Source organism: Eubalaena glacialis, chromosome 11 (genome assembly GCF_028564815.1).
Source record: "Eubalaena glacialis isolate mEubGla1 chromosome 11, mEubGla1.1.hap2.+ XY, whole genome shotgun sequence".
In the NCBI taxonomy this organism is placed as follows: Eukaryota; Metazoa; Chordata; class Mammalia; order Artiodactyla; family Balaenidae; genus Eubalaena; species Eubalaena glacialis.
Genome location: NC_083726.1, coordinates 111729017 through 111743586, shown reverse-complemented (window position 1 = coordinate 111743586; position 14570 = coordinate 111729017). Strand labels below are relative to the sequence as shown.

Here is a 14570-nt window from a genome sequence, read left to right as displayed (position 1 = left end):
GTTGAGAAAAGATGGTGGGCATGAACATCAAAAACTAGAAAACCAACCTAAAACTTCAGCGTGTCCTTAAAGTAACCGACACCTCCTCTGGGGTGTGGCCCTCCCGGCAGCTTCCATTGTGACCAAGTTGTACGCTAGTCAGACTGACCTGCAGGGGACTGGGGCCAGGTCCCAAGGGAAGGGCCAGCGCACTGGTTCTGGTCAGCAGGTGGGTGGAGGTGTGTGGAAGGCGATGATAAATGACGTCTGGCCTTTGCTTCCAACTAGAAGATCTCCCCGCAGAGCTCAGCAGGCCGCTACCAATCAATGCCGTTAGCTTTGCAAGAGGTGATCTCCGAACCATCCTGGGTTTGTCATTAATTCATGTATAAAATGGCAAGCCCCTCCTCCCATGCCCTCACATTTCCTGCCTCCCTTATCCTATTTCATATTTCTTATGATCGTCTGAAATGCTGGGCATTCATCAGCTCACTGTCTGATGTAACTGTCCCCAGAACCTAACTCCGCGCAGCGGGATTTTGTCTTTTGTCCTCCGCTGTATCTCTAGTCTGAGAACAATGCCTGGCACCCAGTAGGGGCTCCATAAATATCAGCAGGAAGTAAGAGAGAGAGAACCGAAGACAAGGAGATGCATCTTTATAAAGAATGTTTCAATTTATTATTTTAAACCTGAACCTGCATAAAATGATGGCTAGTTGCATTTAGCTCAAAGCATCCCCATGACATGAACTGGAGACAAGCCCAGGTCTGGACCTTTGCTCCTCACCATTGGGTCCAGAGGCCACAGCAATCAGCCACGGAACTTAATTTGCATCCACTGAGGCTGTGACAGTGATGCAGAGGGTTTTCTCAGGGTGATGGTGGGAAGGGGGGTGGTGATCACTTATTATGGGGCTGAAACAGGGCCCGGACTGTGCTTCTCATGGCCCGTGGCCACCGAAATTTGGGGACGGTATCTGAGGGGGCACAGGGCAGGGCTCGAGGTGCCTGGGACTCTGGGCTGGAGAGACCCAATTCTTTCACCAGTGGATGCAAAAGCGGGTACCAATCCCCCAAAGGATACAGCTCAAAAAGAGGACCTAAAAGAAACCCAAGCTTGAAGTTTCTGAGAAACAGCATCATTCTCTTCCCTCCTGCGCCCATTCTCTGCCTCCTGTCTCTAATAATCTGTCCACACACACACACACACACATACACACACACACACACGCCCTTCTCAAGGGCCCCTCAGGCCAGATCCTGCGCAAGGACGGACATGACACCGTGCTGGTCTCAGCTGGTCACACGCTGGTGTGCTGGGACCCCGAGGACGTGCTGCTGCCCGGCTGGCTCCAGCCCGAGGGCACTAGGCTGGCTGCCGGGCTCCTCCCGCTGTGACGGCTGGGGCCCTGGCCCCTCCAGGCAGGCTCCTCCATCAGCCTGAGCTTCTCATCCTCCTCTTTCAGGAAGAAGTCCACATATAGGCTCTTCTCACTCTTGATCTGGTCACTGATGTCGGTGGGGATGTCAGGGATCATCCAATCCACAAGGACGCTCAGGAACATCACCAGGTTCTTTGAGGGCCAGAAGGGGGGTGGTGAGTGGAGAGGCGGGGCGGGAGGGCTCCACCGCCCCAGGGCAGGCGGGGTGGGCAGGGGTGAGGGCACAGACCCCAGACCCGGGGAGGCAGGGGGCCTCTGGGTTCCTCTGGCTCCTCAGCCGACTAGCGGGTGATCTCAGCCAACGAGCATCACTGCCCCTTGGGGTCCCCGGGTGAGAGTGGAGTAGGGACCGCGCCCATCTCCCAGAGCCCACCCCCGCCCCATGCACGGCCAGACAGTGTTAACTGGCTTCTTCCCCTCCGCCCCCTGCCCCCATGTGTCCTGTTCTTGCCTCCAGGATCCGGGCTCCAGAGCTTTCAAGAAAGCAGCCATAATGCCCAACGGCCCCTGCAGGGCTCTCCCTGAACCAACTGCCCCTCTCTTCTTCCCAGCTGCCCTCCGTCCCCACATCGGAGGTGGACCCTTGGTTTCTGCACTGACTTCCGACCTCAGCCAACCCCACGTTCTGGTCTCACCGCCTGCCTGGGCCCTGCCTGAAAGGGCCTGCATCAGTTCTGAGGTTTTGTGCACATCTCTAAGTGCCTTCCTTCCCCCCAGTAAGCCACCTCCCCTCCCGTATGGTAGGATAAGACCCTCCTTTCCTGGGAGCGTTTTCTATTTAAGTGGGTGAAGACGTTCTGCAGTGCCGTCACCGCCCGCTAAAGGGCAGCTCCCCGTATGCTCTGGCTCCCAGGCCTTCCGCACGCTGCCCCTCACCCTCCAGCTGTAGTTTCCTCTGCCTGCCCATCTTATGCTCGCACGCCCCCTCTCCTTAGACCTGGAGGACAGTGACAGCCCAAGAGATATCAGAGCCCTGCCATCTGTCTTCCACGCTCTGAAACCACCCCCAGCTCAACCTTGAACCCTGCGTGCTCCCAGGGCCCAGGGAAGACCTGGGAACCAAGGGCTGCTCCCAGAGGCTGCCGGGTGCCATAAGTGACCTGGAGCTGCTTGATCAAGTCAGACACTGGCCTTTTAAACCAAGCCCTCTCAGGGAGTGAAAGTGACATGTGACACGTGGTAAAGTAAGGAGGGCTTCTGCAGGCGGGGCAGCCAAGGGACAGGTGACGATCGGGCACACTTATCGCCTCATCTCTCCAGAGGAAGAACGCCTGCTTCTCCAAGTGAAAGACTAGCTGCCGGGGGGGGCTTCTTCACTTCCTGGGCTGGGGGCTGGGGGCAGGATACCTTAGAGCCCTCCAGGGACCTGCCTTCAGGGAATACAAAAGCCTGGGGGTAGGGGTGGCGATGGGAAAGGGATCTGGACTGGTGCCCCAGCCCTGCTCCAAGGCTGGCAGGACCCCAGTGGGAACGGGGGGCCTCAAGCCTGGAGAATCTCGGCGACGCAATTGTAGTTTCGGCTATTGTGGGAGATAGGAATCGTCAGCTCAGGTCTGCTATTCACCCGGGGCCGCCGGGGGGCTCTGGGGGCCTTTCCCACCAGGTGTCTCGGGGGCCGAAACAACACAATAAAGGAGGGGCGACAGCTGGAAGAAAGGGTCAGAACTCAAGGCCTTTCTTGGGTGCGGAGACCAGGCGGGACGGTCTGTCTGCCTTCGAGGTGAGGCTCTGGTCTCCCATGCTGTTCCCCACTTTCTGATCTTGGGTTTAAATGGGAATCAATCTCCACCCTGCACCTTACTCCACATCTGTCTTGTAACCTTACTCTGTACTTTATCCTCCTTCTGCAAATCCATCCGTTAATGAAAGCCCTCACCCAGGCAAGGGTCTCAGGGCTGCCTGCCGCACGCGAAGGCCCGAGTCACAGAGCGCCCTGAAAACCCAGAGACAGGGCTATCTGTACCCCTGCAGCCCGGATCCTGACCCGCTGTGCCTTATCTGAACAACTCACCTGGAAGATTATGACAAAAGCCAGACGGGCAGACAGAACGGACCAGTACTGCTTGGAAAACTCATATGGGTTCGGGGCCCAGGGCGGCTCCCGGTAATCCTTAAACCTGTCCAAAGAGAAAGGCCATGTGACGACTGGGAAGAGATGGAGGGAAGGAGCTACTTCTCTGGTGCAACCTCAAAGGTCAAAGCAGCAGGCGAACCCCTGGCTCTCAGACTTGGGGGAGTAGGAGGCAGAGGTGAGGAGTCCACGGCCCAGCCAACAAGGTCCAAAAAAGGACCGAAGTCCAAAAAAGCCAACATCAGCCTAGAAGTGGCTTTCTTACTCTCTCCAACATCCCCAGAAGCTTCCTCTGGATCCTCCTTCCAGAGGAGCCCAGCAATCATGAGAGGAACCCAGGACTATGAAGCCATCCTGGCTCCACTAGCCTGTGGGCTCTGAGAGGCGGGAGACCCCCGGACACCGCGTACACTGCTCCGCAGCCCAGGGCTCAGTGAAGACACAGGTGCCAGCAGACAGTCAAGGGTGTCCTCCCCAGCCGGCTGCTCTGGGACCACGGCCATGAGAGGGGCCGGCTTCGCTTGATGGCTGATTCAGAGCAAGCTGAAGGCTGAGTGAATTTTGGGAGGAGGGCAGTGGTAAGAGTCACGGTTGGGCAGTATCCCCTTTCACTAACCATCTTCATCACCTGCCCATGTGGTTTAAGAAATAAAATGTCAGTGCCTGATGTGAGCTCAGACCATGGAGGGGTCTAGGGCTTGTCCGAGCTGTTGCCTTTTCCCCCCATCTTGGGATGACTCATGTTAAAAACGGCTTATTTTCTCAGACTTCCTTTTTTTTCTAAGCCTGGAAAAATAACAAGAGTTGGTACAGAAGAATTATGCCCCTTCACGGAACTGTTTTCTCCATGGAATTCAACAAATCTTTGATGCTCAGTAAAAGCAAAACAAGCCCCGGGCTGAAGCAAGAGGTGGGGTGGCATCAGGCCACCAAGCGGGGTGCACGGCTGCTGAGGAAGGCGGGGAGGGAACTCTGTCTCAGGAGGGGCCCAGAAGGAAAACAAGCATAGACTGAACGTGCAGTGTGCGTCCATCCCCAAGCAAGGAGCTTTTCTGGAGGTTTCCTCATTTCACAACAAGATCCTCAGGAAGGCATGGACATCCCTGTATAACCCAGGAGGAAACTGAGGCTCAGAGAAGTTCAATGATTGGCCAGCAAGGGGTGGAGTCAAGGTGAGAATCCAAGTCTGCCGGAATCTGGGCTTTTCTCCTATTGTCGGAAAGCTCCTGACCACCAGCTGCTGTTTGGGGTAGGGGATTCCGTAGTGGGTGCTCTCTGAACCTTCCCCTGTGCTGAATGAACCCACTGCGCTCAAGGATCCACATAGAAGCACAGTGGCTTTCGATGGCCCAAGAAGACATAAGGGGAGAAGAGAAAAAAACAGAGGAAGATGAAAAGAGATGCAGGGAAAAAGGCAGAAGAAGTCACAGTGGAAGAGTCAGCCGCAGCAAGAGGCAAGCGGAGAGGTAGGTGCTAAGCGCTGGACTAGGGCTGGGCGAGAGGCCAGGAGCTGCCCCCTCCTCACCCGGCTCCTCTCTTCCAACAGCTGATCACAGCTGTTGCAGGCCTGGTTTGACATCCGGATGCAATGCAAAGCTAACTGCAACCCAGCTAAACACCATGGGGTTCATCCTCGCCATCCTCGGCTGAGGACAGAAACACAGCCAGCTCCAGACCACGGCTGCTCATGGGAGAGAGGGAGGGTGTGGCCAAGGGAATAAGGACATTCGGGTGGGAAAAAAAACTCAGGCTCGCCCACCCTCCTGCTGTCCCCCCAAAACCCCATGGCAGAAGGGAATTTATCTTGCTTTTCTCAAGACCTCTGGAGGAGGGGTGATACACGCCCCCCCTACTTTTCACCGTGAGGAAATCCCTCCCCAGGTCTAGCCCAATCCCTGCTGCTGCTGCAAAGTTCATTTCCCTTGTTTTCTAGCTCCATCGATGAGGGAACAGCTGCTCACTGACCTCAGTATGACAGCCATCGCTCACCCCTCTTTTTTTTTTCCAGTCTGCAAAGAATCCATAAATAATCTAATTCTGGTCCCACTTCTGCTACTAACTCACTACAGCTTTTGGAAATGTCACTTTGCCCTCCCTGAGTGTCCAAAACATGTTCTGAATCTGGCAGGCACATCCATGTAATCAAGGATCTGGGGAAAGATTAACACACAGAAACGTCCAGAAAGCTCGACTTGCAATCCGTCTGTGCCAATGGACTGAGGGTGCTCTGTCAGTAACTACAGGGCAAGCTATGCCCAGAAAACAGCAACACGCAATTTAATGAATTATACATCTGTTCACATTTCTCTTTTCAAAGCTCACTTTTAAAAAAAACTGTGACCTGGAGTAAGCAATGCATTTTACATGAGTGCACACGCACATATATATCACAGAAATAAAAATCACACACACACACACACCCATGCTGCTGTGTGCTGTGCACTGATATTTTCCTGTTCTCTGCTATCCTCTCCTATCCTAGTCTTTAAAATGCTGGTCATGACCCACTAAAGTGATTTCCTAACTCACTGATGAATTCATAGTTTGAAAAACACTGATTCCAGTAAGCCTCTGCCACCAGGTAGATGACTGCTTATTTACATTCCAATATAAGCTCAGATTTCAGAATTAAAAAAAAAAATTCATCCTAAGACGTCAAGCGTATCAAATGTTTCTGAGTAATCAGAAGACACTAATTAAACAAAGAGATCATTAGTTTTAAGACTAGAAATGTCCAGAAAAGACAGGGTGGCTAGTGGACTTAATTGTGGCCAGCCTGGTGACAGCAGTCTGTCTATTTTGCTTCCAAGCCTAGAGCAGAGAACAGCATTGGCAAAAGCATAGGCTTTGGAGTCAGCAGGTGAAGGCCTGATCCCACCCCCACTATTTCAGTTCTCCGTCCTCTAGACAGTTACCTAAAGATCTGATGGCCGGGATCCTCATCCATAAAATGTGGACTTTCCATCTCACAAAGCTGTAACAAAGACCACTCAGCACACTACCAGACATATCAGAGGAATCAATAAATGGGAGCTGTTCTTTCTCCTTTAACCGAAGGCGACTTAAGAAATACGCGTCTTCTGTTCAAAGAAGATGGAGCGTACACATCCCTGCTCCCAGTTCCCCTGGCTTTCCAGGAGGATTTCTGAGCACTCAAGCTCGGATGCTCCGAATTTCCCATGATGCTGAGATGAATCAAAAAGAGAAAGCCAATGCCCAACTGCAGGGGGCTTCTTTCAGGCTCTAGGTCCAGGTAAATGGCACAAAGCCGGCAAGTCTCAGGCTGATGGGAAGGAGAGCTTCTGCTCCGTTCCCATCAGCTCAAATGCTTCCCAAAGCATACCCTTTCCCCTGGTTTTGAGAGCTCTGGCTCTCCCAAAGCCCCACTGGGTGGCCAAGCACTGGGGGAACCCCACATCTGCTCACTTCCTGCATCTGCTGGCTGGGATTGAAGCTCGGGGATATAATTTTAGGAACGGTTCCCAAATCTCACCCTCATCCCTTCAGTCTTCCTTTATTTTCTTTGAGACTTAACATTGAGTTTGAGAGTTCCCTGTAGTCTTGTAATAAGGAGAGTCTTCCAATAAAGAAATGACTAGAGTGTGTAAAAAGCATGTCTGCACTGCAGTGGCTGGGCCACTTACTAACTGTAGGAACCCGAGCAAGTTATTCCACATCCCTGGACCTCAGTGTTCTAATTCACACGGAGCCAACAAAACGTGCATCCCTGTGCCGAGTGTATGGTAGGTGCACACGCGAGAGCCCTCTCAGCCCACCATGAGCAAATGCGTGCACGCACGTGTGTGTACGTGTGTGTGTGCACTGAATGTTAAAGGGAAACACAGTGAGCAGGAAAGAAGACAGCACACGTGAGTGTAATTTCTGGAGGCAGAAATGGACACAACGGTCTCTTCCGGGAGAGAATGACTGGGCTGGGGGCTGAGAAGAGGGGCTTTTCCTTTTACATGTATATGCACACATATATACACACACATATGCATATACACACATACATTATATAGAATTACTTTTATAATAAAAAGTTCATAATTTCAAAAGAAGGATGCAGTTAATGGTAACATTCGGTTGACTCCAATATATCTTTATACTAAGCTTCCAGGAGCAAAGTTATAGTATTAAGTGAGGCAGACTCACATACGATAAGTAAAAGCGGTACAAAAATCAACATTTTCTCAGCTTTAAAACTGCATTCATATTTTATCTAGATTGTTCTAACCCTATGAAATAATCACATTGAGTTGAATTTATACACCACCTAAAGAAACAAGGTTCCTAGTAACTCAAAATATATTTCATTATTATAAAACGGATCCGTGAAACATCTTAAAGTTTCTATAAATTCATTTTTATGTTAATCCATGGAACAATGTCTGAGAAAGAGTCATATAAATGTGTCGCCGTGGCTACCGCTGGGAAGATGCCTAGGGTTGGGCAGGGCTGAGTGGAGGTGGGACAGAGTTGGAGAGGTTGCCTGTAACGTTTAGAATTTTTGCAGGAATAAAGTAATGTATTACATGTGTCATTCACTATTATATTTTTACACTAAGTAGAAAAGAAGCTTTGGAGATGATTTATTCCAAGTCCCCTTTTTACAGATGGGGAAACTGAGGTGCACAGTGGGAAGAGAGACTCCTGGCTCAGACAACCCTTCCCATCCTCACTTGCAGGGGTGACCACTGACAGTGAAACTGGCCACAATTCATCACAGTACAGAATCACTGCGGGCAGGAAGGGTGCCAACGTAACAAACTGAGGGGTTGGTCACTGACATTCAGAAATGGCTTTTTAAAAAAAATGATGTTTTAGTGACATTATAAATCAATTAGTAAATGCATTTCTCAACTCAAAACAGTGGTATGTAAAAAAAAAAAAATTTAATAGTCCCAATGGAAAGTAATGTCATATTAGTGCTGAACACAATGGCACACGATATTTTCGTACCATCTGAGCCGCTTAAAAGTGTCTTCTGTAATTGGCCTTGAACAAGGGAAAACAGCACAGGCCATTACGAACTAATCAGGCCTGGGTTGATCCAGTGGTTGATAAAGATCAGGAAAGGCACCACCACAGAAAGCTGGCTCTCCCTCTGGTCTCAGCCAGAAACAGATGAGAGGCAGACAAACCCTGGAAGTGAACTCCCAGGACCTTGGGATAGGGAAGAACTTGGGTCCTGTAGAAAAACCTGCAGGAGCCATCCAAGGATGCTGTTTCGGGATGCTCAGCATCTCCAAACAGACCCAGTGGGTTGCCCAAGCCCAGGTGGGCTCCTTGAGCTCTCAGACCCCTGGCCAGGCCCTGCCCTACTGACCTCTCTGCTCCACTCCACTGAGCCAGGAGTCTGAGTCACCATCCAGCCTGTAGGATACAGTGGCCCCTTGACCCTGTCAAATGACCACTAATCATGCCTGCAGACTGACGTCACGGGGCTGTTTACGGAGCAGCCCGGCCAGGGCAGTTAGATGGCTGAGGCAGACGTGGCTCCAAAAATGCTGGGAATGCATCTCAAATGGGCAGCCGGAGACTTGTCCTAAATTTTACTGCTATTTTTAAGATACCTCTATCCCTGGCGAGGCCGGACTGGAGCCGGAGACCTCAGTTTTATTTGACCACATTTATCTCCGGGGGTCACGGAGAGCTAAGAATAAGAAGGGTCATTGAGTTCCCAACACTATTTGCCAGAAAATCAGGACAAACTTTTCATTTCCCATCATGGGAGTGGTTCTAAACGTGGGCTTTGGGGCTAGTTCTAGCGTTGTCTGTGTTTCTCATAATCAATCTCTCTCTCTCTCTCTCTCTCTCCCCCCGGCCCCCTCCATCCCCCACCCCCTTCATTTCTATTTCTGACAGCTGCTGACAAATCCTGGCTTACAGAGACATCAGTAGTTTATGCCTCCATTTCATCAATCTCCAGAGACTATGGTGAGCCAGACAGGTCCACATGGCATGCGGTGAGTAGAACCTACCTGGGGTAGGTAGAGATTTTCATCAGCAATCCTCATCCACCTAGGAAAGGTAGCCCCCAAAGTATACCCACTTGAGACGGCATATCTAGATGATTCGATGACCCCGCTCTTAGATTTCAGACTAGGGCAGCTCTTTATTTTCAATGTAACCCACTGGTCTCCACAGTGCAGTCAGAGATGATACCAGTGAGAAGTCCCTTCCATCCTCCCCACCGCCCCGCTCCCAGTGGCTCCCAGTGCCCTAAGGTGAGTCCACACATCCGCCGTGACCAACGTGCTCTTCCTGGTCTGGCTTCTGTTTTTCTCCCCGCCTCATCTCTCTTAGCTCACCCCTCTCATTCCAGCTCTGACCACTGAGCACGATCTAGCCCCTCGACCTGGGACACCCTGTTCTCCCTGGACCTCTGTCACCACCTGACAGCCCCCTGCTGCCCATCACCGCTCCTCCCACCCAGGCCGGCTTGGTCCTGTGAGTGAGTAGTTGCAACAGGATTCTCCTTCTGGCCACTCTGGCACTGGACACTTAGGTCTGGGTTAGGTGCACGGCCTCCTCCTTCAGGGCTCTGAGAGCTCCCTGCAGCCGCCTGACTGTACATACGGAAGCTCTGTTCTCATCGCTTGTGTGCATACTCATCTCGCCTGTCCATCTAGACTCGAGGGAGGCACTGCGTCTTGTTCCCTATTATATAACCAATGCCAAGCCTATAATAACGCCTCAAAAACAGATGCACAATGAACCTACGATCCCCACTGGTACAGAGTAAGGAAACAATGGTGGACACGCCAGAAATGCTTTTGGTTTGATTCTTGAATGATCTGTTTTCTGCAGGTACATTTTTCTTGACAGAAATACAGCATGCACTTCCTGTACACGTACCCAGTGTTAATTCCGCCATTTAGTAGGCCCCAGATGAGCCACGATCCCATCTACTTCCCTGGAAACAACGGACAGAAGAGTTATCAGGGCTTTACAGCTGGCTGGAAAGTCCAGTGACTCTGACGGTAGATACAGCAAAGCTCGATGTGATCCATGTGTGCTAATAACACCTGGTCTCCTGGGCATCCATTGTATTGGCTGAGTTGCATCCGTTCATCTTGACTTCAGATCTCAGACGAGGAGGGAACTACCTCCTCGTCTGAGATCACGTGCTTCAGATGGAGATCATTTCACCTCCTACCCCTAACCCCACAGCCCCAAAGACCATGGAAAGCATCACATTCTTCTGGCCACAGTGATCGGCTCTGGGTAGGAAGTGCGTACTAATCCCAGCCAACAAGCTGCAGCAAGACTTTTGTTGAGATTGTCGGGAAAGAAGTATAGGCTTTTTTTCCCACTGGACTCGGACACAGTACGATACTGGCCTGTAGCTGCTGGCAGTCATACGGTGCTTGAAACTATAGTCATCACTGACTACAGTAGGGTTGGAAGATGGAGAAAGATTTGGTTTGGGCAGATGGAATCAAATCTACCCAACTAGAACTACCCTCAAGTTTCAATAGAGAGGCATTAAAGTCCCTTTGTGTTTAAGCCAGTGAAAGCCACTGATGTATCTGGAAAGCACATTCATAGTGTCACTGGAAGATGTGATGGTCAAGGACAAGGTCAGAGTCCTTTGGTGCTCTGGATAGACTTGTGCTTCTAGACCAACTAAAGGAACAGCGTTAGCCTTGCATCCCCACATGACAAGCCATACTCGTGCTGCTCCCCCCTGCACACGGGCGTTGAAGCTTGTGTTCCTGGAGAGACGTGAGTCTTGCTTCCGGATCTGTTGCTAGAAACCTCTGTGATCTTGGAAAACTCTTCAACTTTCTAAGCCTTGGTTTCTTTTTATGTAGAATGAGAGTTTCAACAAGATGATTTCTGTACCTTCCAGTTACAAAAACGATTTTGTCCTTCTCACTTTTCAGTGCCCGTTCGTTTAATGTGAAGGTGTTGACTGACTTCACGTACCCTGCTGGAGCAAATCTAAACGCTACCAGAAAAGGCCACCAGCTGGTCCAGACCCCACTGTACAGCGGATCTGCAGACCAAAATCCAGCACCATGGACAGACAGTCTGGCATGCCAGCAGTGGCCCCTGGGCAATGCAGGGTAGTAGCAAATCTGCCTGCTCCTGACTTGAGTCCAAGAGTTAGACTCATTATAGTCCCAGATGCGAAAATGCTAGAAACATCTAGGCTATATGAATCAGTATCTGTGAATAAATGGACTTATCTATTCTTAGATCTGGTCCCTGATTTTGAGCCTTTCTGGTTGGCTAGTGTTAAGCCCTAAAGTTATTGCTCCTGGGACCAGAATACCCTTCTATCTAAATCACATATTGGGAAGGTTGTTTAACTCAGTCATCTGGGTTGGGAAGACCAATGCGTTTTCTCCCTTTTGTGGTTCAGGCTGAGTCTGAACCTAAGCAGCCACCTTACAAACGTCTGACCGTGGGTACCAAGGCATCCCAGGTGGGAAAGCATGACAGACACGCCCAGGGTCATCACTGCTGCAAACACAACCGGGGCACTGCTACTGCTTCTTCAATGGAGCACTAACGGCTTTTACATCAGACACTATTGGGGATGGTCCAAGAAAGCCCTACTTGTGTCCTTTGATACCTTTTTCTAGGTTTGGGGTTTGTTGTAGTTATTTTTCTGTTTACATATATGGCATGTGATCTTGGATCGAGTCCTTTATGGGGACTATCACTTAACCAAGGTACAAAAGGGTTAAAGAATTTATTCCCCTCTGCTCTTTTTCTCTTTCTTTGTCCTTCTCTCGTAAGTAGTGGAGAATTTTCTGTTTCTCAGCTTCAATGATCCCTGTGCTGACAAATTACAATCATGACGCTAACTTGGTCCTCTTAGGAATTCCAGCTATTCCCTCTAGGTGTTAGATGGAAACTGCCCCTTAGATTTCCGACCATCACTTTAAATGCAACATGATTGGAATCAAATTCATCTAACTTATTACAAATTAGATTCTCTTGGCATCTTCCCCACCCCTGTCAATGGACCCACAATTTCCCAGTCCTCTGGCTTCAGCCCAAACTTTGGAGTTATCCTTGACTCACACTCTCTCTCGTGTCTCTGGTACCCAGCTTTGTACCGTATGACATTAAGTAGCTCATCTTCTCCCTCCCTCTGAATTACTTCCACCTCTCTGGTCCATGCCTACCACCAGTCATGTCTGAATAACATAGCACCTCAGCTGCCCTCCTTGAGTTAGCCCAATTCTAGCACATCTTCCTCTCTGAGACCGGATTAGTTTTCCTAAGCCCACACTTTAGCCTATAATTCCCTGGCCCTAAAAAGTCCGTAACTTCCTATTGCATCATATTAAAATTCCTGTAAGATTTCAAGATTTCCCATTATCTACTTCATCCTACCTATTCAAATTCAACAATGCTTTGGGTTATACTGCCCTAGGAGTTGCTCTCTATATTGTATTTCCTATATTATTCCCTATTATTATCTCCCAAGCACTCTCCTTGCCAACTCCAGCAACTAGCCCCTGAGTGTTTAACACCCCAGATTCGTCCCCACCCCCATGACCTGGCCCACGCTGACTCCATACCTAGGATACTCTATCGTTTTGCCCTACAACTCCTCATGGCCCCTCCAAGAAGCCTACCCTTTCCGTTCCAGCCCTCACTGCTCTCCTTCTCCTTCGAACACTCGTAAGGCTCATGGTCCATACTAGACATAATCACTGAATAACCTGCAGTGTCCTACCAGTTCTGTTTTCTTCCCAACCAGACCATAAACCAGACCTTCCCTTGATGGTAAGGACGAACCTATATACTTTTTTATCTGCTCCATGGTGTCTAGCAAAAGGCACTCAATAAATATTGGTCAATTCACTGCAATTGACTTGTAGGGATCTGGGGTTTGGGGGTAGGAGCCAGAAGCAAAGGAGAATAATGATATAATTCTAAGTCACCCAGATAATTACTTGGACCTGCCGCTTCCAGCCCTGTGCTGCCCTCCTGCTCCCGATTACTTTACCTGCAGAACTGAACCTCCTGGTCAAACTGTGAGGTCTCGGGCTGCGTTCCCTCCTTCAGCTGGCTGACGTTGAAAAAGGAGAGGGTGTGGTTGACAAAGCCATGCAGAGTCCCGTTGTGACTGTAGGAGTATTGATACACCAGGCGGGGGATGAAGTCAGAGGTGACCGCGATGACAAAAGCCTGGGGGTAGAACCACAAGCACCTGAGGAACTGGCAGGGTGGACACCATCCGGGTGACACAGGTCCATCTGCCTAAGAGACTGTCCCCTCCTGGGCTCTCCATCCAGAGGCGCTGCTCTGATGGATACCGAGTCCTTATCCCTGAGCTCACAACACTGACTTACCTGGCTTTTCCATCTTTGATACAGGTAAGGAAACCCACAAGTCAGTGGCTGTCAAGAGAGTGAATTACAACCACCAAAGCAAAGGATGCTAAGCCAGTTTGGACCATTTGGTGAGGGAGGGCATGAATCATCTCTGAGATATCTGAATTGACGCTGGCGTCGGCCATGCCAAAGTAGAGTGGAAGATTTTCTGAGAAAATTACTGATAGTGGTGAGAGGGCCACTTAAGTGTGACGGGCAAGGATACCAAATGGCCATATATTGAATACATCTGCCCCTGAGGGACACGAGAAAGCCAGGAACACCAAGGATATGGTTCCATGGTGAACCTCAGTTTGACCATCATCTCTCAGCGCTTTTTAGCCCATCATACAACGGAAGTCGCTCTTTCATCCATTTTGCTTAGAAAAAGTGAGACACGGAGAGGGAAGGAGTAGGTCCTGCTGGATGAAACGCACACACCCGATGTAGCGCCTGGCGTATCTAAGTTCTCTATAAATGTCTGTGGAGCAAACCAAACGACAAATGAACGACTGCCTGTTTGGATGAGGGGAGACTTTCTGCAAAGAAAATCTTAAATCTTTTTGGCAGGTGTTTATACTGTCCTCGGCACCAACAATTAAAGCCCTTTTAAAAAATGCGGTTTAGGTACTGTTTTCTAAATGTATATATGAGTGTGCATGGCCATAACTATATTTGAGAGTGAGTAACGGACTTCCAGTAATCACAGCTGTAATTAACGGAGCACGGGCCATA

The 14570-nt window shown here is 50.0% G+C and overlaps 1 protein-coding gene across 1 annotated transcript in view; it reads right to left on the bottom strand.

Annotated features, from left to right (window-relative positions):
• Positions 1–674: 674 nt before the first annotated feature.
• Positions 675–14570, bottom strand: part of ANO2 (anoctamin 2) — a 347350-nt gene continuing 333454 nt past the window's right edge. Inside the window, exons 23-25 of the mRNA XM_061206693.1 lie at positions 13469–13650; positions 3433–3538; positions 675–1553 (exon numbers count right to left, since the gene is read on the bottom strand). Coding sequence (XP_061062676.1) covers positions 1281–1553; positions 3433–3538; positions 13469–13650 — 561 coding nt within the window. The 3' untranslated portion in view covers positions 675–1280. The remainder of the gene's footprint in view (positions 1554–3432; positions 3539–13468; positions 13651–14570) is intronic.